Consider the following 25,149-nt stretch of genomic DNA (forward strand, 5'->3'; position numbering starts at 1 on the left):
ACCCGCCACGAGAGCGGCCTCCCGCGCGCGTCCCGGGGAAGGAGACCCCCTCCTTGGGCGGGCGTCCTCCGCGCCCTCGGTGCATCCTCGCAGCGAGGCGACTCGGGAGCCAGGCCGCGCCCCAGCCCCCGGCCTCGGCTGACCTGCGCCCCGTCCGAGGCCTCTGGATGCCCGGCGGACACGCGCGGCCTCCCCAGCAGCAGCCGAGCTGGGGCCGGACACCAGGTCCGTAGGAGCCGGGCCCGGGGCTGGCTGCCCCCCTCCGTTCTAGCCTGATCCGGAGGTCCGGGCTTGAGAGCAGGTCCGGATAAATACAGGGTAAGTTTCAGTGAGTAAAGCAGGCCCTCCCCCACCCAGATAACAAGAGTCCAGGCATCTGAAAAAAGAGAATCCTGACCCCTTGCAGTTCGTGGTGGGATCTAAAAGAAGCCTCTGCTGCTGGGACTATAAATTAGTGCATTCTTTCCAGGATGCGGTTTGGCAACATGAACCGAAATCCTTAAGAACAGCCATAAGCTTTTTGAATTAGCAATTCCTTTCTAGGATTTATCTTTTTTTGTTTTTTTTTAATAGTAGGCTCCACACCCAGCAGGAGCCCATCATGGGGCTTGAACTTAGGACCCTGAGATTAAGACCTGGATGCTTAAACTACTGAGCCACCCAGGCACCCCTCCAGAATCTATTTTAAGGAAAGAAACGGCAACAAGGATTTATACACAAAGTTCATAGAAGTGTTGTTATTACAGTGAAAAAATTAGAAACAGTACAATAGAAAGACATGTATCAGAATACCAATGGGACGTCTAAGGACAACTTATTTTCTTCAGGTTTCTGTAACTACATTTTCTGCCAATAGGCATTTAGAATTTATCTGGTCAAAAAGAAACAAGACATCTTTAAAAAAGCATGAACATGATGGGGCACCTGGGTGATTCTGCTTCCACTCAAGTGGTGATCCCTGCAGGGCTCCCTGCTCTAGGGGGCATCTGCTTCTCCCTTTCCCTCTGGCCCTCTCCTTCCTTTCCCTCCCCTCATACTCTCTTAAAAGAATAAATGAAAAATTAAAAAAAAAAAAAAGCATGAATAGGAGGAGAAAGAAAAAAAGAAGACCAAATTTTTAGATGACGGGACCTAAGCAGGGGGCTCCGGAGCCTCACTTGAGTCACACAGAAACTGGATAATCATTGCGCCAAAGTTAGAGATCTCCCCCCATCCCAATCAACAAATATTGAGTAATTGTCTCAAACCCTGACTTAGCTTAGCTCTGAGTTACAGCTCGGTTGGTAAAATCCTGTGTATTTCTCACCTTTCTCCCTCTCGCAGGTACATTGTTTCATTCGGGTTCAGAAGCCACCAACATCTGATCTGTAAATAATTTGACATTCACCAGACACAGCTGTAATTTTCCAGCCTGTGTTTTCCACATGCTATGTGGATTCCACCAAAAACTCACATGTACTTGGGGCCAGACCAGGGGACGTTGCCAAAGAGCTAACAAAAGTTCCAAGGTCTTTGGGCAGAGACCTGGCAACACATGGCTGCCGGTGAGTAACGCGGAGAAGTGTGCGCAACCTCTGCCCTCCCCACCCCCTTTCCAAACTCTTCTTGAAAAAGCCACAAGAAACCTTCCGTTTTGAGTATTTTAATTCGAAAGGTAGAAAAAATATCATGGTTCTTTATACAAATTTTGCATTAAAATAATTTAACAAAATGCAAAGCAGTGTTCATCATGTCTTTAGCTCTTTTCCATATCTCATTACCTTTTTGTGATTCAATCCAGAAACCCTTTTTTTCATTTCTATCTTAAGAAAAAAAAATGCTTAGGTATATAAACAGCCCTAGATATTACAAGAAAAGGCAGAGGGGCCAGTGTTAAGCTATTTTTTGTACTTGAATACTTCAAAACAGCTGTTTCCAAAACTTTTATTTTGGTCAGCCTGGAAGAAAAGGTGCTTTGGAAATGACAACTGAATCTCCAAGGTAAACTGCAGCATTCACCGAGGAGTATGTTAGCATGGATCAGAGCAGGCATGTCTCAGTGTCAATGATATCTCAGGATCATAAAGTAGATCCATTTATCCTTTGAGGACGGTTTGTTTCCTCAAGGCAAGAATGGAGAACTAGTCTTCATGCGCAACAGAGCCGCATTCAGTTGTCCCATCCTACAGACGCTCACTTAGGCAAGAGGGTGAACCTGCTGGACTACTTGACATTCTGCTAATGGCCAGGTCAGATTAAGTTGCCTGGGTGAGCATCCTCTTTACCCCCTTGCTGCACCTTGTGTGTCCGCCCCAAAGCTGCTCATTCTGATGGGCACCCTGTTCCTTCATCAAGGGAAATACAAGTGCTGGGTTTCCCGCTAGCCCTCCAAATAAACTCTGTGGTTGTTGGCAGTGGGAGCCAATACCAACAACAGCTCCTCTGTCACCCATGTCCTTTTCAAGAAAGGGGAGGGCTGTCAAGGAGGAGGAGTGGCAACTGTCCAGCCTGTTGGATGAGGGCCAGAGAAAGAAACTGCGATTGCAATCCTTACTTCCCCCACTGTTGCCGAGGGGATTGTGAACGAAACAGCACTCTGGCTGAAGCCTGCTGTTCCAGGGGCACAGAAAGGGCGAAAGGCAGGGCAACAAGCCAGCCATGGCAGGGCAGGGATAAAGGGCCGCTCAGCTGAGCTAATAATGATAGACGACTGTCTGTTAGCTGGAGGGCAGGTGTATGGTCCTAGTGTCCTGGAGTCACCCACCCATACACGTGTTCGTGTATGTGCTCTCGGGCGCTTCCATTCTCCCCTTCATGGCCTCTCGGTGCTGGAAACCAAAGTTTTGAGTGGGAAATTTTGATGCTCAGCAGTGGAAAGTGCAACTTACTGATTTGCACATCTCTCACAAAAGAGACCTGAAAAGAGTAAAAAGTGGTTTACAATAGTGGGAAGAAATGCATAGCATGTTTCTCAGTTCAAGAGAGGAAAAGTCTTTGCTCGATTAGAGATGGGATTCTTTCCAAGGGTTCTAAAATGACTGTAGTTGTCTCCTGAAATTGAAGCCTAAGGCAAGGAAAAAAAAAAAAAAGAAGCAAATTATAGCTTTCAGGAACCCTTAGATGTTTCTACAAACTAGTCCCGGGTGAGGTGCTTAGAAAATACAGAATTTGTATATAGAAAAATGAGAAAGGATTGTGCTTTGTCTCTGATAGGAAAAGCATACACACTGGCACGTGTCCATGGGCTCTCTGCAAAAATTTCTTAAGATGGCAGTTCTCAGACAATAAGGAGGTAGCCAGGGTCCTGCTTAGTTCTCACAAGTGGTCTTCTTATGATAAGTGCTCCTTATATGTTTCTCCCTGGGGCATTACTGCGACAGGGATTGTGGTCACCACCTGATTTTGAAACACAAATCTTTTGATTCTTTCAAACACCCAGAGGAAGATAAGCAGGATACTGACATACTGGATCCAGGCAAACTTGATCATTTCCCAGAATCCTGGTAGATATGTACAGAGAGTTAAGGAGTCCCAGATGATATTTTCTAAATGGAAGTTAAACCAAAGGTTTAGTTTAGATGGGAAATGGCAAAAATGTTTCAAATACCCTTAAGATAAAAGGGATGATAAAAGAGGATTAAGATATAAATATGGATGATTTTGACCTGAAGAACTGCCCAGAGAGAAATATGAAGAGGAAATGAGTATCATTCCCCCTGTATGAACAGCAGATGGAGTCATTTGAGCGGGGCCACAATAACGTAGCAGTTTCCAATCAAAGGCTTCCCACATCTGTTGCTTCTGGGGATGATGGAGGAACCCTCCTTTTTGGAAACTGAACTACTGTGGCTCTTTAACTGAAAGGATATGAAATTACTTCTACTGGGTATCGGATGACAGCATTAATGACAAATGGAGCTTCGGCAGCCCTTCCCACCAGCCAGATGGGGTGGGGGTCCATCAGGATGGTGGTTACTGTAATATAAGCAGAAGTTAATCCATGAATGCTCTCTCAATAAAATAATCAGGGCTATAAAAGTACTTTTTGGCCTCTCAGGCAAATTCTGCACGTTAGAACTTATTCCAAAGAAATGATTCAAAAGGAAAGAGAACTGAATATGCAAAGTTGCTCACAAATTTGTTAAAATACTTGTCAAAATATTTATATTAAAAGGCCCCTGGGTGGCTCAGTCAGTTGAGCGTCTGACCCTTAATCTCAGCTCAGGTCTTGATCTCAGGGTCACGAGTTCAGGCCCTGTGTACTGGGCTCCATGCTGGGTGTAGAACATACTTAAAATTTTTTTGTTAAAAACAGAATGGTGAAGGTGCCTGGGTGGCTCAGTCAATTAAGCATCAAGCATCAACTCTTGGTTTTGGCTCGGGTCATGATCTTAGGGTCGTGGGATCAAACCCTGTATGGACTCTGTGCTCAGCCGGGAGTCCACTTGAGGATTTCTGTTCCTCTCCCTCTGCCCCTCCACCCACACTCTCTCTCCCTCAAATAGATAAATCTTAAAACAAACAAACAAACTTGGAACCGTCTATATATTCTTCTACAATTGCTGAATGGCTAAGTAAAGGAATCCTATACTACCACTAAAAATAATACCAATTAAAACTTTGTAGCAGCGTGGGGAAATATTTATATTACGAAGTACAAAAAAAATTGGATCCTAAAATGTTTCTAAACTACGATAAGAGCTGTATAAAAAAATCTGCTATGGACAAAGACTGGAAGAAATAAACAAAGAAAAGTTGTAGATGAGTGGTTTTGTTTTAAAATTCCTTTAGTTTTGGAATAATGCCATCAATGCATTATGAAAAAATCAGGAAGAAATACTGGAACTGCAGTTTCTAAACTTGATAAGTATGTGTGTACAGTATTCATGATATCTTGTTGCCAAGTAATGCTTCAGATGCCTTCAGAGAAAAACCTCAGACCACCAACCAGCCAAAAGTGCTGAGTCAAACACCTGGGCTGGCCTGAGAGCCTTTCCTCTGTAAGGGATGGACACACTCTGCCTTCCAGCCTAGGCCTTCTGCTCTACCTCCACTGCTTACATGGGGTAAGTCACTCACATTCCTTCATTCTATCTGAAAATTAGGGATAACAATTTGTCTTTGGCTTCTTTTGTAGGTATGGTGGGGAGCAACTCAATTATATAAAAAAGGAAATACATCAAGCCAGTGGTGAGATAAATGTGGCACTTAATAAATAAATACGGCACATAAATCAGCACTTACCTGCTAGACTCTAAGAGTAGTGTGGTGGGGGTAAGGTTGTGGGTCTTTAGATCAGGAGGCAAAGGATAAATCTGGGTAGCTTGTTCCCCTCCCATCACTGAGTATTCACCAGTATTGACACTTTCATCATGACAAGGTCTCCAATGTTCTCACTAATCTGGAAGGTCCTTGAGAAGTGGCTGAATGAACTGTACCTATGACTCACCATTCCTTTCCTGGTAAGCAGCAACAATGTGGGTGAGGTCGTAGTCATAGGCAAAAGGACTGGTCCCGTTGATTACGGATACCTGGGAAACAGCAGGAGGATGTGGGATAAGCCCCCAGCCACTTCTCCACTCCTTTTTCCACCCTTCCACCCACCCAGGCTGATCTCAGGGACCACCCTCTTGTACCTGGTGATCTACTCCTACATACGTAATCCTTTTTTTTACAAATGGAGAGATGGTGACCACCAACCCTTTATCCCCTGCCCACCTTGCAACAATTTAAATCATCTACATTCAGTCTTCTGGTGCTTTTTTTTTTTTTTTTTTAAGATTTATTTACTTTAGGGATCCCTGGGTGGCGCAGCGGTTTGGCGCCTGCCTTTGGCCCAGGGCGCGATCCTGGAGACCCGGGATCGAGTCCCACATCGGGCTCCCAGTGCGTGGAGCCTGCTTCTCCCTCTGCCTATGTCTCTGCCTCTCTCTCTGTGTGTGTGACTATCATAAATAAATAAAAAAATTAAAAAAAAAAAAAAGATTTATTTACTTTAGAGTGAGAGAGAGAGAGAGAGAGAGAGAGAGAGCACACACAAGTGGGAGAGGCAAAGGGTGAGGAGAGAGAAACTCAAGCAGACACTGAGCTGAGCACGGAGTCCAACACAGGACTTGGTATCATGACCCTGAGATCATGACCTGAGCCAAAACCAAGAGTTGGATGCTCAACTGACTGCACCACCCAGGCACTCCTCAGTCTTCCATTTTACAGAGATAGGAAAAGGGGTCAATATCCACCTTTAACAAGTCTTACAGTTTCTTATAAAATACCCTTCTCTATTTCAAGAGGAGCAATAATTCTTTTGTTTTTTTTTTTTAAGAGACCATATTTTCAACTCCTTTGTCTTTTTTTTTCTTTTTTTTTGCTTTTCCTTGGATGCTCTGTAATTTACCACTTTTAAATGTAGAGATGTAAACGTGATCAAGTGCAAATAATAAGCATATTGAATACTCTGTAATTTACATCTTTTAAATGCAGAGATGGAACTAGGAACTAGGATAATGCATATTGGATGCTCTGTAATTTATGTCTTTTAAATGCAGAGATGGAGCTAGCAAACGATCTTTGGAAGAAGGAAACAATCTCCTGCCTTCTAATATCACGTTCCAATTGATATAATCTAATATATAAACCTTCAAATAACAAGTTATATGTTATAGCCTCCCCTCCTTTTTATTTAAATTTATATTGACTACAGGTAGAGGGACTATAAATCCATGTATCTAGAATAGATAGAGGTGTCAGGGAAGGGTGGTGCTCAGGGACATTTGAACAGGGACCTTAATGGAGCCGTAGAGCAAGCTATGCAGTTACCTAGAGCAAGCTATGCAGTTACGTGGCAGAGGGAAAGGTCAATGGGGAAAGCTGGGGGGGAAGGGCAGGAGCTGCTCTGTGGGTTTGAGCAACAGCAAAAGGGCCGGTTTGGCTAGAAAGGAGCAAGGGGGACCATGACAGGACAAGCGGCTGGACAGCTGGGAAACGACAGGAGCAGGCATCTCGTGGGGCAGCTGTGATGGCTGAATGAGATGATAATTTGTGACCTCATTACTCAGGGCTGGCATACATTATATGCTCCCTAACAGTGGTTAGTATGACTTCCCCAATTAAAAAGACCACTTGGAATATGGCACGTGTGTGCACATACACACCCACAAACAATAAATATTTTAGTTCTTACGGACAGATTTTTCTTCTCTCTTTTTTAAATACATTTTCATTTTATTTATTTATTCATGAGAGACACAGAGACAGTAAAGACACAGGCAGAGGAAGAAGCAGGTTCCTTGCAGGGAGCCTGATGTGGGACTCGATCCAAGGACCCTGGCATCAGGACCTGAGCCAAAGGCAGCCACTCAACCACTGAGCCACCCAGGCGTCCCTCTTTTTAGATGTAAATATAGGTGTATCTATCTCTAGATTTTGAAAGAATTCATGGCAAGAATTCCTCAGAAATCCTTTTCTGTACCACCCACAGAGAAATGCTATTTCTAACATTCATGTCTCCCTCTTCAAAGAACTTGATAAAACAGTAACATAGAGAAACAAAAAGAGATGGACAATATGAAGCCTCCTTACGTTGTATCGGACATCGAGGCCTCCACTGCTCAGAGGCTGCTTCTGCTGCAGCCTCAGCTCTCCATTCACATATAACTGGGACCCTGGCACAGCGAAGGACGATTGGAGAAACGCCATGCTCTGCATCACGAACGTGGACATCCTCTGAAATCATTAGGAGAGACAAGTTCAGGTAGATCTGAAGTCTGTGGGCTCTTGGCATCCCTGTTTGTGGCGGCAGCATGCCAGCCCCTCAAACACCTGCCTAGCCATACAGGAAGCCCTCTGCCCAGAACCCTCTGAGCTGTCGAAGGCTCACACACATTGATACGACTCCAATGAGAAACCCATGATTTGCCTCAATTAAATTCCAAACTACATCTCAGAAAAGAGTCTTCTGCAGCATGGGTTTTCCTAGAAATCAGAAAGAGGGCTCAGTTCTATTAAGAGACATGGGGCACCTGGGTGGCTCCATGAGTTAAGCATCTGTCTTCGGCTTAGGTCATGATTCCAGGGTCCTAGGATCGAGCCCTGTTTCGGGCTCCCTGTTCTATGAGGAGTCTGCTTCTCCCTCTCCCTCTGCCCCTCCTCTGCTCCCTCTCTCTCTCTCTCTTTCAAATAAATAAATAAAATCTTTAAAAAAAGACAAAAAGGCAGGGACGGGCTTCCCTAAGGAATAGACTCACGTGCAATTGATAGGAGAAAGTCAGGATGAGCTGTACACCAAGAACATGCTCCGTGGACTGCAGAGGAAGCTCCAGTTTAAAATGCAGCATGTCCATTTTCCCATCCTGGTTCCTGTCTTCTTCTCTAGTCTAGGAAACCCAAAGAGAGCCAGTGACCCTGGTCCTTCAGGGACCTGGCTAAAAACCACAGTACCCGCTGTACACAGTAACCCACTGTTCTGCTACACAGAGTATTTATCTCCCTCACCGAAAGAAAAAAAAGAAATAATACATGGGTATAAGTGGATCAATATAGGGGAAAGATATTGCTGGATATATGCTGGAACCTGAACTTCATAATCATGCTTCTCAAATATTCAAGGGTCATACTGAACAGGAGGAGCTCGGAGGCAGCAAGAAAAACACCTGATGGCATATATATGTGTGCTTGTTTGTTTATTTTAGTTGTCTCCTTCAATCTTTTGCGTTTTGTTGCTGCTGTTTTCTTTTTTCTTTAGAAACATGTCTGAGGGCAGCCCCTGTGGCTCAGCGGTTTAACGCTGCCTTCAGCCCAGGGCGTGATCCTGGAGTCCCAGGATCGAGTCCTATGTCAGGCTCCCTGCATGGAGCCTGCTTCTCCCTCTGCCTGTGTCTCTGCCTCTCTCTCTCTGTATCTCTCATGAATAAATAAATAAAATCTTAAAAAAAAAAAAAGAAACATGTTAAACATGTTTGAGTTTGTAGAGAATATTTAAAATCTATTGCTCTAGAAGTCATTTTTTTTTAATAAAAAAGAAATGTATCCTAATCATTATACATTCATCTCCCAAGCAGACTCAGGAGAAAACCACCAAACTCTATTTTAATTTTTTCAACCACAAGTGTCTTTGCCCTCAGACTATTGATACTGGAACTCATTCTCACTGACATCAGGGCTTGAAAGCCTCGTGCATCTTTTAGTACCAATCAATACAATTAAAGAGAAACCTAAATAAAATCAGCAAGTCATGAAAACCACACAGATGGTTTATAAACTATGTACAGGAAGGTAGGGAAAATAGAGATCTAAGCACAAAAACTACAAATGACAGCTCACAAAAATCACCAGAATCCAGTCTTACTACCCATAGTTGGACCTCATATTGATCCTAAAATGACTAACAGGAGTCATGTCACTGAAGTATGATCACTGGGGACATGATTCCTCGGGACAGCTCTGGATCCTGTTGCTACAACTGATCCTACTCCCCTGCAGGGTCCCAGAAGGGTTCTACTATGGCATATCAACATTCCCATTGGCATACTCCGTGAATGGATTCACGTTGCTTTCCACTGTTGTTATTATTATGCAAGGAAGCCATTCTTTGTCCTTTTTCGGGCTCCTAAGGTTGTTTGAGATGGAGCTATCTCAGTTTTCAGGACCTTTTAATCATGTCTTTCCTTCCAGACAATAATGTCCTTATCCTAGGCCTTGTTTTAGAGAAACCTACCCTTTCTCTTCTGTTGGATTCTGTTTTCTCTGTCCTGTTCCATCAGCTTCACAGGTGTAGGGGAGGGAGATTTGTTACCAGGGCTGATGATCAAGTTACGGAGGCAATTATGTATGAGCAACTATGAGTAGGATGGAAAAGAGGCTGCCTTGTCTTCCTGTGAATTTTCTTCAGTTGGGAAGACTTGCAAGACAAAGTCAGGTTCACTCTCTGTAGTGGATCCATGGCTTCTGGGTCTTTAGGGTTGGACAGGAAGACAAAGATCAAATGTCTCACCTTGCAAGACAGGATAGTGGCCGGGGTGGGGGGGCGGGGGTTGTCAGAAGAATCCAGACCCCAACGCAGCGTGAGAGAAATGCATTTTTTTTTCATTTGATATTTACAATAAGCCTGAGGTAAGCAGAGCTAGTATTATCCCCACTGTATGGATGAGAAAATCGAGGTACAGGGAGATTGAAGGATTTATTGGGCATGGCTAGTAATGGTAAAGATTTGAAACCATGTCTTTGACTTCAAATCTGGTCCTCTTTCCAGGACTAAAATGTCTAGACTTAAAAACAACAACAAACCCTCAAGGAGAAGATGTTGGGTAGGACAAATCTTTTTGCAAAAAGCCAGCATCAAAAGTTTGAGAGCAAGTCAGTAAGTATATTATTTGTGCACATATTTTTACTCCATGTTCACACAGGATAGATATCTGGCACAGCACCATAGCTAGTGTATGCTTGTTAAATTCACTCATTACTCTGTCAAATATTTGTTTAAGGGCTTACTACATGCCAGGCACTGTCAGGTGCTGGAAATACAATGGCAAACAAAATAAACAAATTCCTTATCCTAATGGGGCTTACATTCCCAGCCAGGGAGGCAGAAAACAGATCGATAAACAAATAAATGTGATAAGTACCACAAAGAGAAATGAAGCAGGCTTCAATTAAAGAATGACACGGTATGATTTCACAGCCATTTGTACAGAAAATATTCAGGAGGATCTGACTGTGGGAGGCTGGAATGAAGTGAGATGAAGAGGCACAGATACATCTAGGGGAAGGGTGATCCCTGCGGACAGAGCGCACCTGCTCTGTGCTCTACGCAAAGTGGGCAAAGTGGGTCAGTGCTTATGGGAACGACAAGGCCAGTGCAGCCGAGTGAGTGAGGAGGAGGTGGAAGCAGAGGCCAAGGTAGTCATGTGGTGAAGGATGATGCAAACACTGCATTTCCCACAAGTGCCCATTGCCAGGTCCGGCTCTCATCCCCACGGGGCTGGCAGGGTGGGCTGTTTCTATGCCAGCACTCGGACCACTGATGAAATCCACTCCTTTGTTCCATTTAGTTCAAATCAAGCTTAACACATGTGCAAGTTACAAAGACAGGCATTCGGAGAACTAATACTTCTTTAACACAAGTTCAAGGTTAGTATCTAAAACCCAATCGGTGTGTTTGGCTAAGAGAATTCGTAAGTTATATTGGCACCTTATTTTTATAAGGCAGATATACAACTGGAACAATTTTTATATCCACTGATTGTCCCATCTGATTCCTCTGCATATCCCAGTTATAGTAATAATTAGCAATATTTAGAGATATTTATTATTTATTTATTTATTAAAGATTCTATTTATCCATTCATGACAGACACAGAGAGAGTGAGAGGCAGAGACACAGGCAGAAGGAAGCAGGCTCCACACAGGGAGCTTGATGCGGGACCCCAACTCAGGACTCCGGGATCACGCTCTGGGTCAAAGGCAGAGGCTCAACCACTGAGCCACCCAGGTGTCCCTATTTAGAGATCTTTATATAGTTATGCTGAGGCTAAGAGATGGTTTGGGGCCCAGTGCCAAAACTGGGGCTAGGACTTAGATTTCAGGCTCTATTATGTGTTCCTTCTATAATAACCCACAAGAATCTGACTTCAAAGATTTCTGGGAGTTAAAGCAGGTAATCCTTTAGGATATATGTGAAACCAATACTAATATACTAGATGAGATCAATATAGGCATTGGCAGGTTTGGTCAATTCTCATCAGTCAGCCTGGATCCATCTGGGTGCAAGGTGGAAGACAGAAACTAAAATAAACAATAACTTTAGGGGATACCTGGGTGGCTCAGCAGTTGAGTGCCTGCCTTCGGCCCAGGGCATGATTCTGGAGTCCCGGGATCGAGACTCACATTGGGCTCCCTGCACGGAGCCTGCTTCTCCCTCTGCCTGTGTTTCTGCCTCTCTTTCTTTGTCTCATGAATAAATAAAATCTTTTATAAAATAAACAATAACTTTAATGGAGGGAGTTTAGTATAGGAGATAATTATTAACTAAGGTATTAGAGGACCAGAAAGGCAGGAAGGGAATTATGTGGTAACATGCAGAGGGTGATGGCAGGATGGAGGTCTGTGCCTAGAGCTAGAGAAGGAAGGGAAGGGACCAGTGTTACCTCTTGGAGCTGGGCCAGACCACAGAAACCTAGACAAAGAACCCACTAGAGGGAGTAAGGCTGAAGGAGACTTTCTCCTTCCTGTTTGCATCAGTTCCTCATCCCACATCACCCTCTCCCTCCCCTCCACCCCTATGAATGGTTCTTCACTCTGGTTGCAGTTTTTTCCAACTCCCAGAAGCAGGCTCATCATACCTCCTACAGGTAGGACCTCAAGAGCCAGTGGGTGAAGGGGAATGTGGTTTTCAGCAACTCAGCGTGAGGTCACAAAGGAGCATATAGGAGAGTGGGTTTGGAGCTGGAACAAGATTCACTAACCTGCATACCATGTGACTGTAAGAGTTACTGTAAACTTAATCACTGCCATTGTTTCCAGAGTGCTCTGACTTGCAAAGTATTTGATGGTTTGTTGGAATTTTGTTAGGATCTTGTTTGTTTTCATAACTTTTATGCTTTTGAGTCACATTCTTTTATTAAAAGTTAATGTCTTCATTTTTTGTAAGATTTTTCTTTTAAGTAATCTCAACATGCCACATGGGGCTCGTACTTACAACCCCTAGATTAAGAGTCGCAAACTATACTGACTGAGCCAGCCAGGTGCCTCAAGGTTAATTAATTAATTAATTAAAAATATTTAATTTATTTATTCATGAGAGATACACACAGAGAGAGAGGCAGAGACACAGGCAGGGGAGAAGCAGGCTCCATGCAGGGAACCCGACGTGGGACTCGATTCCGGGACTCCAGGATCACGCCCTGGGCTGAAGGCAGGCGCTAAACCGCTGAGCCACCCAGGCTGCCCTATTTATTTATTTATAAAGATTTTATTTATTGATTGATGAGAGATGCAGAGAGAGAGGCAGAGACATAGGCAGAGCGAGAAGCAGGCTCCCTGTGGGGAGCCAGATGCAGGACTTGATCCTAGGACTATGGAATCACGACCTGAGCCAAAGGCAGATGCTCAACCACTGAGCCACCCAGGCACCCCTAATTTCTTACTTTATACCAGTGTCTATTTTACTATATACTTGTCATCATTGGTGTTTCATTTTTTTCTTTTAATGTTGAAAATACTCTTTGGCATCAGTCTTTGGGTCTCCAACAGAGTAAGGACCAATACTTCATGGCTCCTAGACTCATCAAATCCTTGCTACCTGTATTTCAATGAAGCTAAGATACTATCAATTATAAAATGCATCATTACTTTATATGCCAACAAAAAAGCACAATACTTCTTTAAATTATGACACAATGCTTTCTAATTACTAGCATTTCCTTTATACTTATTTTTTTTTCCTTTATACTTATTAAAAGCTTTTAGATTCTAGGTATATTTATATTAGATCATATTTATGCACATAAAAATATAAGCAAAATAAATTGATCTAGGGATTCCTAAAACTTCTTTCCATTGTGATTCTTTTGCATCACTTTATGACTCAATGATATCCATACTTTTAAGACTTTATTTATTTATTCATGAGAGACACAGAAAGAGAGAGAAGCAGAGACACTGGCAGAAGGAGAAACAGGTTCCATGCAGGGAGTCTGATGTGGGACTCGAACCTGAGACTCTAGGATCATGCCCTGGGCTGAAGGTGGTGCTAAACTGCTGAGCCACCTGGGCTGCCCGATATTCATACTTGTCTACGAAATTTTGTCCTTGATGCCATCAAGCATATTGGAGATACATTTTTTTAAAAATCCATAAATGGAACTAAATCCATTGGTCTGGGCTCTTAAGAAGGCTTTTGGAGTGCCTGGATGGCTCAGTTGATTAAGCACCCAACTCTTGATTTCAGCTCAGATCATGATCTTGGGATCCTTGAGATGGAGCCCCATGATGGGCTCCATGCTCTGCATGGAGTCTGCTTGAGATATCCTTTTTCTCTCTCCCTCTGCCCCTCCTCTGACTGAGTCATTTGGTTTTGCTCAACATTTGGTTTTCATGGTTAAAATAATGTGCAAACTGTATCTTAGACATGATGCTCTCTACTCTTCTTGCATCCTCCTATAGCCTTCAGCCCCCATAGTTTCCAGGTCCACACATGCCTTAAAGGGCTAAATCAGGCTTGTTGAAGGGACTGGTCACCTTGTGCTTTTTTTCTTCTGTCCTTAACAACAGCAACAATATGAAACTCGGATTTATAAAGCATTAAAAGCACAGGGACTTTAGAGATGCTGTCCAAGGTGAGCTGATTAAAGCAGAAGGAAGGCTATTTCTGGCTTCTGAGGCATTTTCCCAAATTAGCAACCACAAAGCCACCCCCAAGTATTTGGTCAAACCTTGACCTAAAACCACTGCTTCCCTGGTCTCCTGTGGAGTTTCTTAGACAGGCTATAGTTAGTCTAGCCTGTTGGGATTTGGCGGGGGGGGGGGGGAGCATTTTGTTGCAATAAGGGTTAAGAGTATATGATATAGAATGACAAACCCTTGTGTTATAGTCTTGACTGTTCAATTAAGAACTAGGCAAATGGGCAGCCTTGGGTGGCTCAGCGGTTTAGCGCTGCCTTCTGTCCAGGGTGTGATCCTGGAGACCCGGGATCGAGTCCCACATTGGGCTCCCTGCATGGAGCCTGCTTCTCCCTCTGCCTGTGTCTCTGCCTCTCTCTCTCTCTCTCTCTCTCTCTCTCTGTCTCTCATGAATAAATAAATAAAATCTTAAAAAAAAAAGAACTAGGCAAATGATGTCACTTCTCTGGGGGGTATAACCTCTACATCACATGGTTACTATGCAGATTAAAGACATAATATATGTAAAAAAAATTTAAGGGCTAACACTTAGTGATTATCACAGGCCAAGTTCTATGTAAAGGACTTTAAATGTATTATCTAATGATAAAATGCCTAGCATATGCCTGAAACAGTAAATCAACAATAATTTTTATTACTATGGTTTGTAAGTTTATCACCAGGGGATCACCTACCTGTTTAAAACAAAATTGAGACATAATCCACATACCATAAAATTACAGAAAATATAGTTTGTTAGATTTTAGGATTTCATGAAATTGTACAACTATCACACCTAATTCAAATTTCAAAACATTTTCATCACCCAAAAAAGAAACCCTATGCTCATTAGCAGTCACTACCATTTCTCCCCACCCCCAATTTACCAACCCCCTGGAACCCCTGTCTCTACAGATTTGACTCTTCTGAACATTTCACATAAATGGAATCATAAACTGTGCTACCTTGTGGCTTCACTTAGCATGTTTTAAAGGTTCATCCATGCCATAGCATATGATTCCATTTCTTTTGGTGGCTGAATAACATTCCATTATATGGCTATAACCATTTTGTTTAACCATTCATTGATGGACATTTGGGTTGTTTCTACTTTTCCGCTATTAGGAATAAAGCTGTTATGAACATTTGCGCACGAGTTTTTGTCAGCTCTTCAATTCTCTTGGGTACACATATACCTAGGAGTGGAAGTGTTGGAAAATACCTTAATTCCATGTTTCACTTTTTGAGGAACTGCAAACTATTTTCCAAAGCAGTTATGTCATTTTATATACTTACCTGCTTTTTAAAATTATTTATTAATTTATTCATCACACACACACACACACACACACACACAGGGGCGGGGGCAGAGACATAGGCAGAGGGAGAAGCAGGCTCCATGCAGGAAGCCTGATGTGGGACTCGATTCTGGGACTCCAGGATCACACCCTGGGCTGAAGGCAGGCGCTCAAACCCTGAGCCACCCAGGTGTCCCCTTACCTGCTTTTAAATTTTCATTGTTTTTTGGTTTGTTTTTGCCTTACTTGTAAATTTTTCCTTTAAAAATTATTGTCATTATGGGGCTCCTGGCGGGATCAGTTGACTGAGCATCCAACTCTTGGTTTCAGCTCAGTTGTTGATCTCAGGGTGGTGAGATCAAGCCCGGCATAGAGCTCCATGCTCAGCATGGGGTCTGCTTGAGATTCTCTCCCTTTCCTGTTGCCTTTCCCCCTGTTCACGTGCTTTTTTTTTTTCTCTCTCTCTCTCAAATAAATAAATCTTTAAAAAATTATTGTCATTGGACAGCCCGGGTGGCTCAGCAGTTTAGCGCCACCTTCAGCCCAGGGCATGATCCTGGGGTCCCGGGAGCAGGTCCCATGTCGGGCTCCCTGCATGCGAGCCTACTTCTCCCTCTGCCTGTGTTGTGTCTCTACCTCTCTCTCTCTCTGTGTGTCTCTCATTAATAAATAAAAATAAAATCTTTAAAAAATTATTGTCATTATAATCTAAAAGTCTTATGTACTACATTCTCATGGTACAAAATTTAAAAAGTACAAAAGGATATATAGTAAAAATGTTTCTCCCCCACCCTAACCTCAGCCACTTAGTTCCTTCTGCAGAGCAATAAGTGTTGTCAGAAAGAGTAAGAGCATGCGCATGTACATATATGTATACACACCCATACACATATTTTGTTATTTTTCTATTATTTTTATATGAGTGGAAACATACTATATACAATTTTTGTTTTTTATACTTATCAGTTTCTTTTGGAAGTAATTCCACATCAATATATAGAGATCTACCTCATTAAAAAAAAAAAGGCTAGGGATCCCTGGGTGGCGCAGCGGTTTAGGGCGCGATCCTGGAGACCTGGGATCGAATCCCACATCAGGCTCCCAGTGCATGGAGCCTGCTTCTCCCTCTGCCTATGTCTCTGCCTTTCTCTCTCTCTCTCTCTGTGTGACTATCATAAATAAAAAATAAAAATAAAAAAAAGGCCATGCAACATTCATTCCACTGGGTAGAAGTACCACAATTTCTCTGATGAATCTTTTATTACTATATTAGTTATTTATGTTATAACAATGCTGCAAATGCAACTTTTTATGCATGTCATTTCACGTGTATGCACAAATCTTTGGATACCTTACTATAAGTGGAAGCAGGCACATGCATTTGTAATTTGGATAAATATGGACAAATATTCCTTCAAAGAGGTACATCAATCTACAGTCCCACCAGTGATATACACAAATGGTCGCCAGTTTTCCTATGTCTTGACCATGGTGCTGTCAGACTTCAAGCTTTGCCTATTTGATACATTTTAAAAATGGCATCGATACATTCTTTGCATTTCTCTAATAATGAGTGCGACTTCATATGTTTAAGAGTCATATGTGGTTTTTTTTCTTTGAACTGTTTACATTCTTTGCCCATTTTTCTATTGGTCGTTGGCCTTTTATTTATAGACCTATAGGCACTTTATGTTAGGAAAATGAGCTTTTCACAAGTGATACAAATGATAAAGCTTTTTTCCTAGTTGTTATTTGTGTTTTGATTGTGCTTATGGTTTTACCATGCCAATAATTTTTTTAAAAGATTTTATTTGAGAGAGAGAGAGAGTGCACAAGTCGGCGTTGGGGGGAGGCAGGAGGGAGACTCCCCAGTGAGCAGGAAGCCCTATTCAAGACTCAATCCCAGTATCCTAAGATCATGACCTAAGTCAAAATCGGTTGCTTAACCTATTGAGCCACCCAGGCATCCCTATTCCATATTTTAAATTGAATAGGTCAAGACCTATCTGGACATTAATTCTAATGTATAGTCTAAGCATTGGCTCCATCTTAACTTCCCATTTTATCGTACAAGTCATCTTTCACTACTGATTTTAAAATGCCACCTTCATCATATTTGAGTCCTTTTCTATATTTTTTATACAAGTTCCCCAAACCACACTGCTTTACTTATTATGGCTTTAAGGTACAGTTTAATATTTGGGAGAGCTATTCTGCTTGTATTACCCTTCTCTTTCTCCTAGAATTTTTCCTTCTTTGTCCATATGGCTGTCTGTACCCCCAAATTGTCATGTTTTCATTGAGGATGCATTAAAATTATAGATTAAGCAAAGGAGGATATATTCATGCTGTCAAAATATGACAGAGATTACCATTTATCTTCTTTGTGCCATTCATCAGTCTTTTTAAATTTTACTCCTAAAGATCCTGCACATTTATTTTCTAAAAATGTTTGTTTGTTTATTAATTTAAGTGGGCTTTATGCCCAGCCTGGAACCCAATGCTGGGCTTGAACTCATGGCTCTGAGATCAAGACCTGAGCTGAGATTAAGAGCTGGATGCTTAATTGACTGAGCCACCCAGGGACCCTCCTTTAAAAACATTTTTTTTTAAAGCACACATTTCAGGATGCCTGGGTGGCTCAGCAGTTGAGCGCCTGCCTTCAGCTCAGAGCTTAATCCTGGAGTCCTGGGATCGAGTCCCACCATCGGACTCCCTGCATCAAGCCTGCTTCTCTCTCAGCCTATGTCTCTGCCTCTCTCTCTCTGTGTCTCTCATGAATAAATAAATAAAATCTTTTTTAAAAAAAAAAAAAAAGCAGGGCAGCCCCGGTGGCCCAGTGGTTTATTTTTTTTTTAAAGATTTTATTTATTCATAGAAATGCAGAGAGAGAGAGAGAGAGAGAGAGAGAGAGAGGGGCAGAGGGAGAAGCACGCTCCATGCAGGGAGCCCGACATGGGACTGGATCCAGGGTCTCCAGGACCACGCCCTGGGCTGCAGGGGGTGCTAAACCGCTGCGCCACGGGGGCTGCCCCCCAGTGGTTTAGCACCACCAGGGTGTGATCCTGGAGATTGAGTCGCACGTCCAGCTCCCTGCATGGAGCCTGCTTCTCCCTCTGCCTCTCTCTCTCTCTCTCTCATAAATAAATTAAAAAATAATAATAAAAAATAAAGAAATAAAAAAATAAAAAAAGCATACATTTCTTGTTAAACTTATTCCTAATGAGTTTATCCTTTGGGGTTGCTGTTGTACTTCCACTATAACTTCTAGCTCATTTGTTTGTATCTCAAGATTTCAAAATATTCTCAAACCAAGAGCTCGCTAGGAAGAAAGCAAATCATATACTGAAAAGAACACAGATGAAATAGTTCATGGATTACTTATAGATACTGGCCTACAACAGAGAGGGGAAAAAGACTAGGAAAAAGGAGCTTTGGTTTTGTGTTTTATAGTGTAAAATCTGCCCTATTAAAAATGATTAATAATTTTGGGCACCATATAAATACAGGTATGGTTGGTTTCGTGGATCAAAAATTGACACACAGACACTAGAACATGGGCAGTGGTCTCAAGGGAGTAGTTCCTGGTTATGGAGATCAGAGCCTAACTAACTAGCAGTCCAACTGGAGAACCAAACAGTTGTAGTGGATGAACAAATGAATGAACTCTAATGCTCTCTCCTTGCTTTCACGATTACTTTAAGTTTTCATTTTATTTATTTATTTGAGAGAGAGAGAGAGAGAGGGCACACTTAGACTCAAGTAACCTGAGAGTATGATAGAGAGGAATACTCAAATGTAATGGAAAAAAAAAAAAACAACCCAAAAACTTCTAACAAAAACTTAAAAGACAGGTAATGCTAACCTAAGGAAAACTAACAAGGGGCGCTTGGATGGCTCAGTTGGTTGAGCATCAGACTCTTGATTTCAGCTCAGGTCATAATCTCAGGGTTGTGGAAGTGAGCACTGCCTCCTCCCAGTGTGGAGCCTGCTTAAGATTATCTTTCTTCCACCTCCCTCCCTCTGCACCACCCCGCTCTGCTCGCACTCTCACTCTCTAAAAAATAATAAATTAAATAAATTTTAAAAATTTAAAATAATAATAATAAAGTATATCTTTTGTTTGGAATAAAGAAAACCTTTGCTTCCACGTTTGGAAAGGAAACCCATGCATGCAGAACACCAGAAATACAGTGAGTACACCGTGAAAAGCATACCTTGACACAGCCTCTCTCCGTAGTCACACTTCCCCACAGGCATTATCATCTCAAGAATGAAAATGGGCAACAGGTCATGATTAGAGAGGAGTTATTGAGGGAAATTTGTCTCCTACTCCAGTTTTACTTTTTAAAATCATTTTAAAAGATCTGATCCAGAGCAGCCCGGGTGGCTCAGTGGTTTAGCACCACCTTCAGCCCAGGGCGTGATCCTGGAGACCCGGGATTGAGTCTCATGTCGGGTTCCCTGCATGAAGCCTGCTTCTCCCTCTGCCTGTGTCTCTAAGTAAAATAAAGTAGAATCTTGTTCACTGCAGTATGCTCTTTAATAGTGAAAAAAGTAAAATCCTGGGATGCCTGGGTGGCTCAGAGGTTGAGCGTGTGCCTTTGGCTGAGGGCATGATCCTGGAGTTTTGGGATGGAGTACCCACATCAGTCTGTCTGCATGGAGCCTGCTTCTCCCTCTTCCTATATGTCTCTACCTCTCTCTGTGTGTGTCTCTCACGAATAAATAAATAAAATCTTAACAAAAAAAAAAAAAAAGAAAGAAAATAGTAAAAGCCCATCATGAACCCACCAACAGGGAACTAGTTAAATCCATTACTTTTTCCCTATAATGAAAATTTTATGCAGATCTTTAAAAGAGTAAGATTAATAAATGTACATATATCAAACTCAAACTTTAATTTTATGTCATTATATATATCTGCAAGTCTTTAATATTTTACATTTAGGTATTATATATTTTATATGCATTTTTATAATCAGAAAAATCAGGAAAAAAGTAACCTGAACTCTAGTTTGTTTGTAGTTATTCATATGACCAATCAAAGGGAAAAAAAAGTTTTTTTTGGAGCACCTGGGTGGCTCGGTGACTGAGTGTCTGCCTTTGGCTCAGGTCATGATCCCGGGGTCCTGGGATCGAGTGGGCACTGGGCTCCCTGCAGGCAGCCTGCTTCTTCCTCTGCCTGTGTCTCTGCCTCTCTCTCTCTGTGTCTCTCATGAATAAATAAAATCTTAAAAAAATTTTTTTTCACTTAATTGCTAAAAAAAAAGTCTGAATTTTTTTTCAGCTACACAAGTTGCCTTGTAGATCAATCATTTCTGAGATATGCAAAGAGATTCAGCTTTGGAAGAAGAAAAAGTAGAATTTTCATACTTCTAGAGGAAAATGTTTTCAGAAATGAGCAGAAAGGTAACGATTGCAAAGGAAGTACTCACTCATCCTGAACCAAATTCTAAATTAAAGACAGTAAAACGCCTCCTTTTCATCCTGGACAACTGCAAGAAGAGCAGCATCTAATTCTACAAGCTCAGAGAGGCGGGGCTGGGATCCAAGCACATTCTGGGTAGATCGCTGAACCAATCAGCGCCTCGGTTTCCACGTGTTAGGTCTGCATAAAAATGCATGTCCAACCGGTCGGTGCTCTGATGCACAACTGCACCGAAAAATTGGGGTAATTAATAAGAACACCACTCGGCCTTCGTGACTCCTGAAGAAAGTTTCGCGACCACGCATTCATCAGGCCAGGCCCACGGAAACGAGGAGGGCCGGAGACAGGCCATCCCCAGGCTTCGGTAGGACACATGGTGACAGCAGTGGCTAACATTCTTGGGGGCTGTGGACGGCTTGGAGAAGTCGAGTGAAACAGGAGTCACTTCCCGGGGAATTAAATCCACGCCCAAGCCCACGCGTCTCTGTACACAACCTCCGTGGGTTCAGGGACCCCTAACACCCAAGCTGGGCTTCCCACGGCCGGGGCTGGTCGCCCTCTCCCCGCTCCCCCGTCCCCCCCGCCCAGTCCCGGGAGCCCTCTAGGCCCCGGGCGGGAACCACGCACCGAAACCAGCGGGACGCGCAGGTGATCCCCCTGCAGCCGGTTGAAGGCGGGGAAGGTGCTCCAGGCGAGGAACCCGCCTCGCTCGGGTCCCAGTAAGGCCACGAACAGCACCTGGTGCCGGAAGCGCACGGTCGGCTGCTCCTCGTAACTGCTCCGCTTCAGCCAAAACCCTGCGGTGGAGAGGGCGGTGGACAGCAGGTCAGGAAGGCGGGCGCGGGCGCAGCCGGCCGCGGGGAGCTGTGCGCGCAGCGGCCGCGAGCAGCTCACCGTGGCTCCGGAAGGCCACCAGCAGGGGCGGGATGTACGTGAGCGCGGCGGCCAGCAGCAGGAACAGCGCGGCCTTGGAGCAGAGCCCCGCGCGGTAGCCGCGCTCCACCGGGTGGGAGAAGAGCTCGTAGAGCGCCATGACCGCCTCGCGGATTCCGGCCGCTCGCCGGGGGGCCCTACGCGGTTCGCGAGGGAGGACCAAGTTTGGCTTCTCCCGGTTGCCATAGCTTGGTCTCCACGGCAACCGACGGCACCAGTAGCAAGGAACCAATAGCAAGGACGCGGGGCCCCGGCGGGGGTGGGGCTAAGCGGGGACGGCGCCGGCCGGCGGGCGTTCGTCCTCGCTCGACGTGTTCCGCGCAGTTTTCCAAAGGCCGAGTGGGCGCGCGGCGTGCCCAGGGCCCAGAATCGTAGCCGTTTCCGGTGGCAACGATTGTGGGAAATAAGGTTTTTCAGAAAAGTGGGCTTAAAGTCGTTACCGGCTCGCGTGTCATCCGTTAATCCGCACTGTGGGTCACACCTGAATCCGGCCAGTCACAGCACACCTTCCGTCGCAGGAAAACGCAAAAGAGGAACGTGGCTGTGCCCCTGGACGTGGCGCGGGAAGGCCAGGCGGCTCCCTGCGTCTCCGAACTTGGTTGCTTTCTCTCTACTCCACAGCAGGATGGCCGCAGACACGGGACGCAACTCTCCCAGCTCTTCGAGGGGTAGAGGGTAATTACTCCGTGGCGCTCTCTGCTGAATTTCCTTAGCGTATCCTGGGGACAAGCTTGGCCACCGGTTTTAGGGGAAGCTGTGCCACCCCCCCCCCCAAAGATGATAGTGGCTTATCACTTAATTGAATGTTTTCACCATTACCTCTAACCAGTATTTTGAACATGGCAGAAGGATTTTTTTTTTTTTTTTTAACCCTGGTCAACAGCCAAGTTCTTCAGGAGGCCCTGAAAGGATCACAATGCAGCGCCAAAAGGTAGTGTGAGGTTTGTGGTCAGAGCGGAATCAAGCAGGCGATGCCTCTATTTTGAAGGCAACCTAGAAATAGCTTTTAGATAATGCAGCTGAGATCCTAACTACATAGATGCTTGAGAGGGCCAAGAGCTGATCCTTTGGGAAAACTATCCAGGGTCCTCACCGCGGTTCAATCGACAATATGAGCCATAAGATTTTTTTTTTTGATTAAAGATCTTATTTATTTGAGAAACAGAGGCAGAGACACAGGCAGAGGGAGAAGCAGGCTCCATGTCGGAAGCCCGACGTGGGACTCGATCCCGGGTCTCCAGGATCATGCCCAGGGCTGAAGGCAGCGCTAAACCACTGGGCCACCAGGGCTGCCCGAGCCATAAGATTTTGACAGATCTGGTTCAGTACTACTCATCTTTGCTTTAAAGCTTCCCTAGGGTGGCAACACAGCTCTTAAATATAGCAATTGTTAGGCTTAAATATATATTATGATTCTGACGTTATACTGTATCAATGATTTAAGTGAATGACTTTCATTTATTCAAGTAACAAAACCATATGATTTCATTCATATGTGGGACTTCAGAAAACAAATGAACAAAGGGAAAAAAAGAGACAAACCAGAAAACAGACTGTATTATTATATAGAACAAACCGATGGTTACCAGAAGGCAGGTAGGTGGGAGGATCGGTGAAATAGGTGAAGGGCCTTAAGAGAGCGCCTATCTTGATGAGCCCTGAGTAATATATGGAATTGTTGGATCACTATGTTGTATGCCTGAAACTAATACACCACTGTATGTTAACTACACTGAACTAAAAATTTAAGAATAACCATTAAAATAAGATTCTGGAATCGATGGTTCTAGTGTTACCTCCTGAGTGCAGCTCTACATCAAGGAAAGAGGCATTTGCCTTCAAAGTTCCTTCTTTCAGTAGAAGGAAACATACTGTGGCTAGTGTCAGCTTAGTCACTGCTGAGAACAAGGTGGTGATTCCTAAGAATTTAGGTGTGTGAAGTGCCTCCCCTGAGATGCCATGAGCTTTGCAAAAGTATTTAATAATAATGGATACTAATACTTACTCTTTGCTTCCATGATTTGAAGAAGCTAATCTTTGTGGTCTTATTTTGATTCTTTAAGAGGGAATTTTATTTTTTATTTTTATTTTTTATTTTTTTTGAATTTTTGTTTTTAAAAATGCTAAAGGTCTGTGTATATTGTGTCATTGTCATATATTCATAACTGAGAACTGACTTCTCTGTTTCCATTTCCATAATTTTTTCATGTTTCATAAAATATACTTTTTAAAAAAGATTTATTTTAGAGAGAAGGAGAGCACGTGAGTGGCGGGGAGAGGCAGAGAGGGGGAAATAAGCAGACTCCCCTGCTAAGTGGGGAGCCTGGCCCCAGGATGCTGAGCTCATGACCTGAGCCGGAACTGAGAGTCAGACACTACACCTACTGAGCCTCTCAGGTGCACCTTCATAGAATTTACTTTTAAGGACAAGAGAGTTGTTCTCTTAAAACTACACATTTTGATCACGTTCTACTACTCCTTTCTAAAAGCTCCCATTCAGGGTATCTCAAATCAGTTTAGAACGCCTGAATGTTGGGATCCCTGGGTGGCGCAGCGGTTTAGCGCCTGCCTTTGGCTAAGGGCGCGATCCTGGAGACCCGGGATCGAGTCCCACGTCGGGCTCCCGGTGCATGGAGCCTGCTTCTCCCTCTGCCTGTGTCTCTGCCTCTCTCTCTCTCTCTCTCTCTCTGTACTATCGTAAAAAAAAAAAAAAAAAAAGAACGCCTGAATGTTCACATCAAGGCTTTCCAGCATTTGTCTATATGGCTTACCAGTTCCCTCTTCTAACCCCAGTCTTTGTGTCTATTAAGCGAAGTTTGTCCTTTGAAAAATGTACACTTCTCTCTGACACATAAGATTCACATTCTCTGTTTAGTCTTTTTTGATAAGCTTCGCTTGGTTTGGTGTCAGCCCCCATTGCTCTAACCATCCTTCAGCATTCAAGTGCAGGACCCCTCCAACATCTGAAATTTATTCTGCATATTTTATAAGTCTGTTAATATATAATTGCATACTTTCATTATCCTATTTTTTCTTCTGAGTCATCTTTTCAACTAGCTACCCCCTCAAGGAAGGCATTCGGTATCTTTAGAACATTCAATAAGCTAGTATAATGACCCCATAGGTAAAGAAGGT

General features: G+C 43.5%; 1 protein-coding gene across 2 annotated transcripts; it reads right to left on the reverse strand.

The window, feature by feature from the left end:
* Nucleotides 1–1,103: 1,103 nt before the first annotated feature.
* On the reverse strand, nt 1,104–24,648 carry TMEM231 (transmembrane protein 231). 2 transcript variants are annotated; one of them, XM_055306116.1, is made up of 7 exons: nt 21,976–22,194; nt 21,709–21,878; nt 8,223–8,351; nt 7,558–7,701; nt 5,429–5,510; nt 3,844–3,954; nt 1,104–3,485 (listed from the first exon to the last, which is right to left on the reverse strand). In XM_055306116.1, exons 1-7 carry the CDS (start codon nt 22,112–22,114, stop codon nt 3,310–3,312), a joined length of 951 nt encoding a protein of 316 aa, XP_055162091.1. In that variant the 5' UTR covers nt 22,115–22,194; the 3' UTR covers nt 1,104–3,309. The 2 variants fall into 2 exon arrangements, with proteins under 2 accessions (XP_055162091.1, XP_055162090.1); XM_055306115.1 differs by having other exon boundaries at nt 3,403–3,954; nt 21,709–24,648.
* Between the last annotated feature and the right edge of the window lie 501 nt (nt 24,649–25,149).

This window comes from Nyctereutes procyonoides, unplaced genomic scaffold, assembly GCF_905146905.1.
Source record: "Nyctereutes procyonoides isolate TBG_1078 unplaced genomic scaffold, NYPRO_anot_genome, whole genome shotgun sequence".
NCBI lineage: Eukaryota > Metazoa > Chordata > Mammalia > Carnivora > Canidae > Nyctereutes > Nyctereutes procyonoides.

Excerpts from the sequence above, each read along its gene's own strand:
- TMEM231 (XM_055306115.1), bottom strand. The coding sequence starts at position 22,200 with ATGGCAACCGGGAGAAGCCAAACTTGGTCCTCCCTCGCGAACCGCGTA. Across the intron at positions 7,702-8,222 it reads CTTTCTCCTATCAATTGCAC|AGGATGTCCACGTTCGTGAT; the intron begins GTGAGTCTATTC and ends TAATGATTTCAG. Across the intron at positions 5,511-7,557 it reads GCCTCGATGTCCGATACAAC|GTATCCGTAATCAACGGGAC; the intron begins GTAAGGAGGCTT and ends GCTGTTTCCCAG.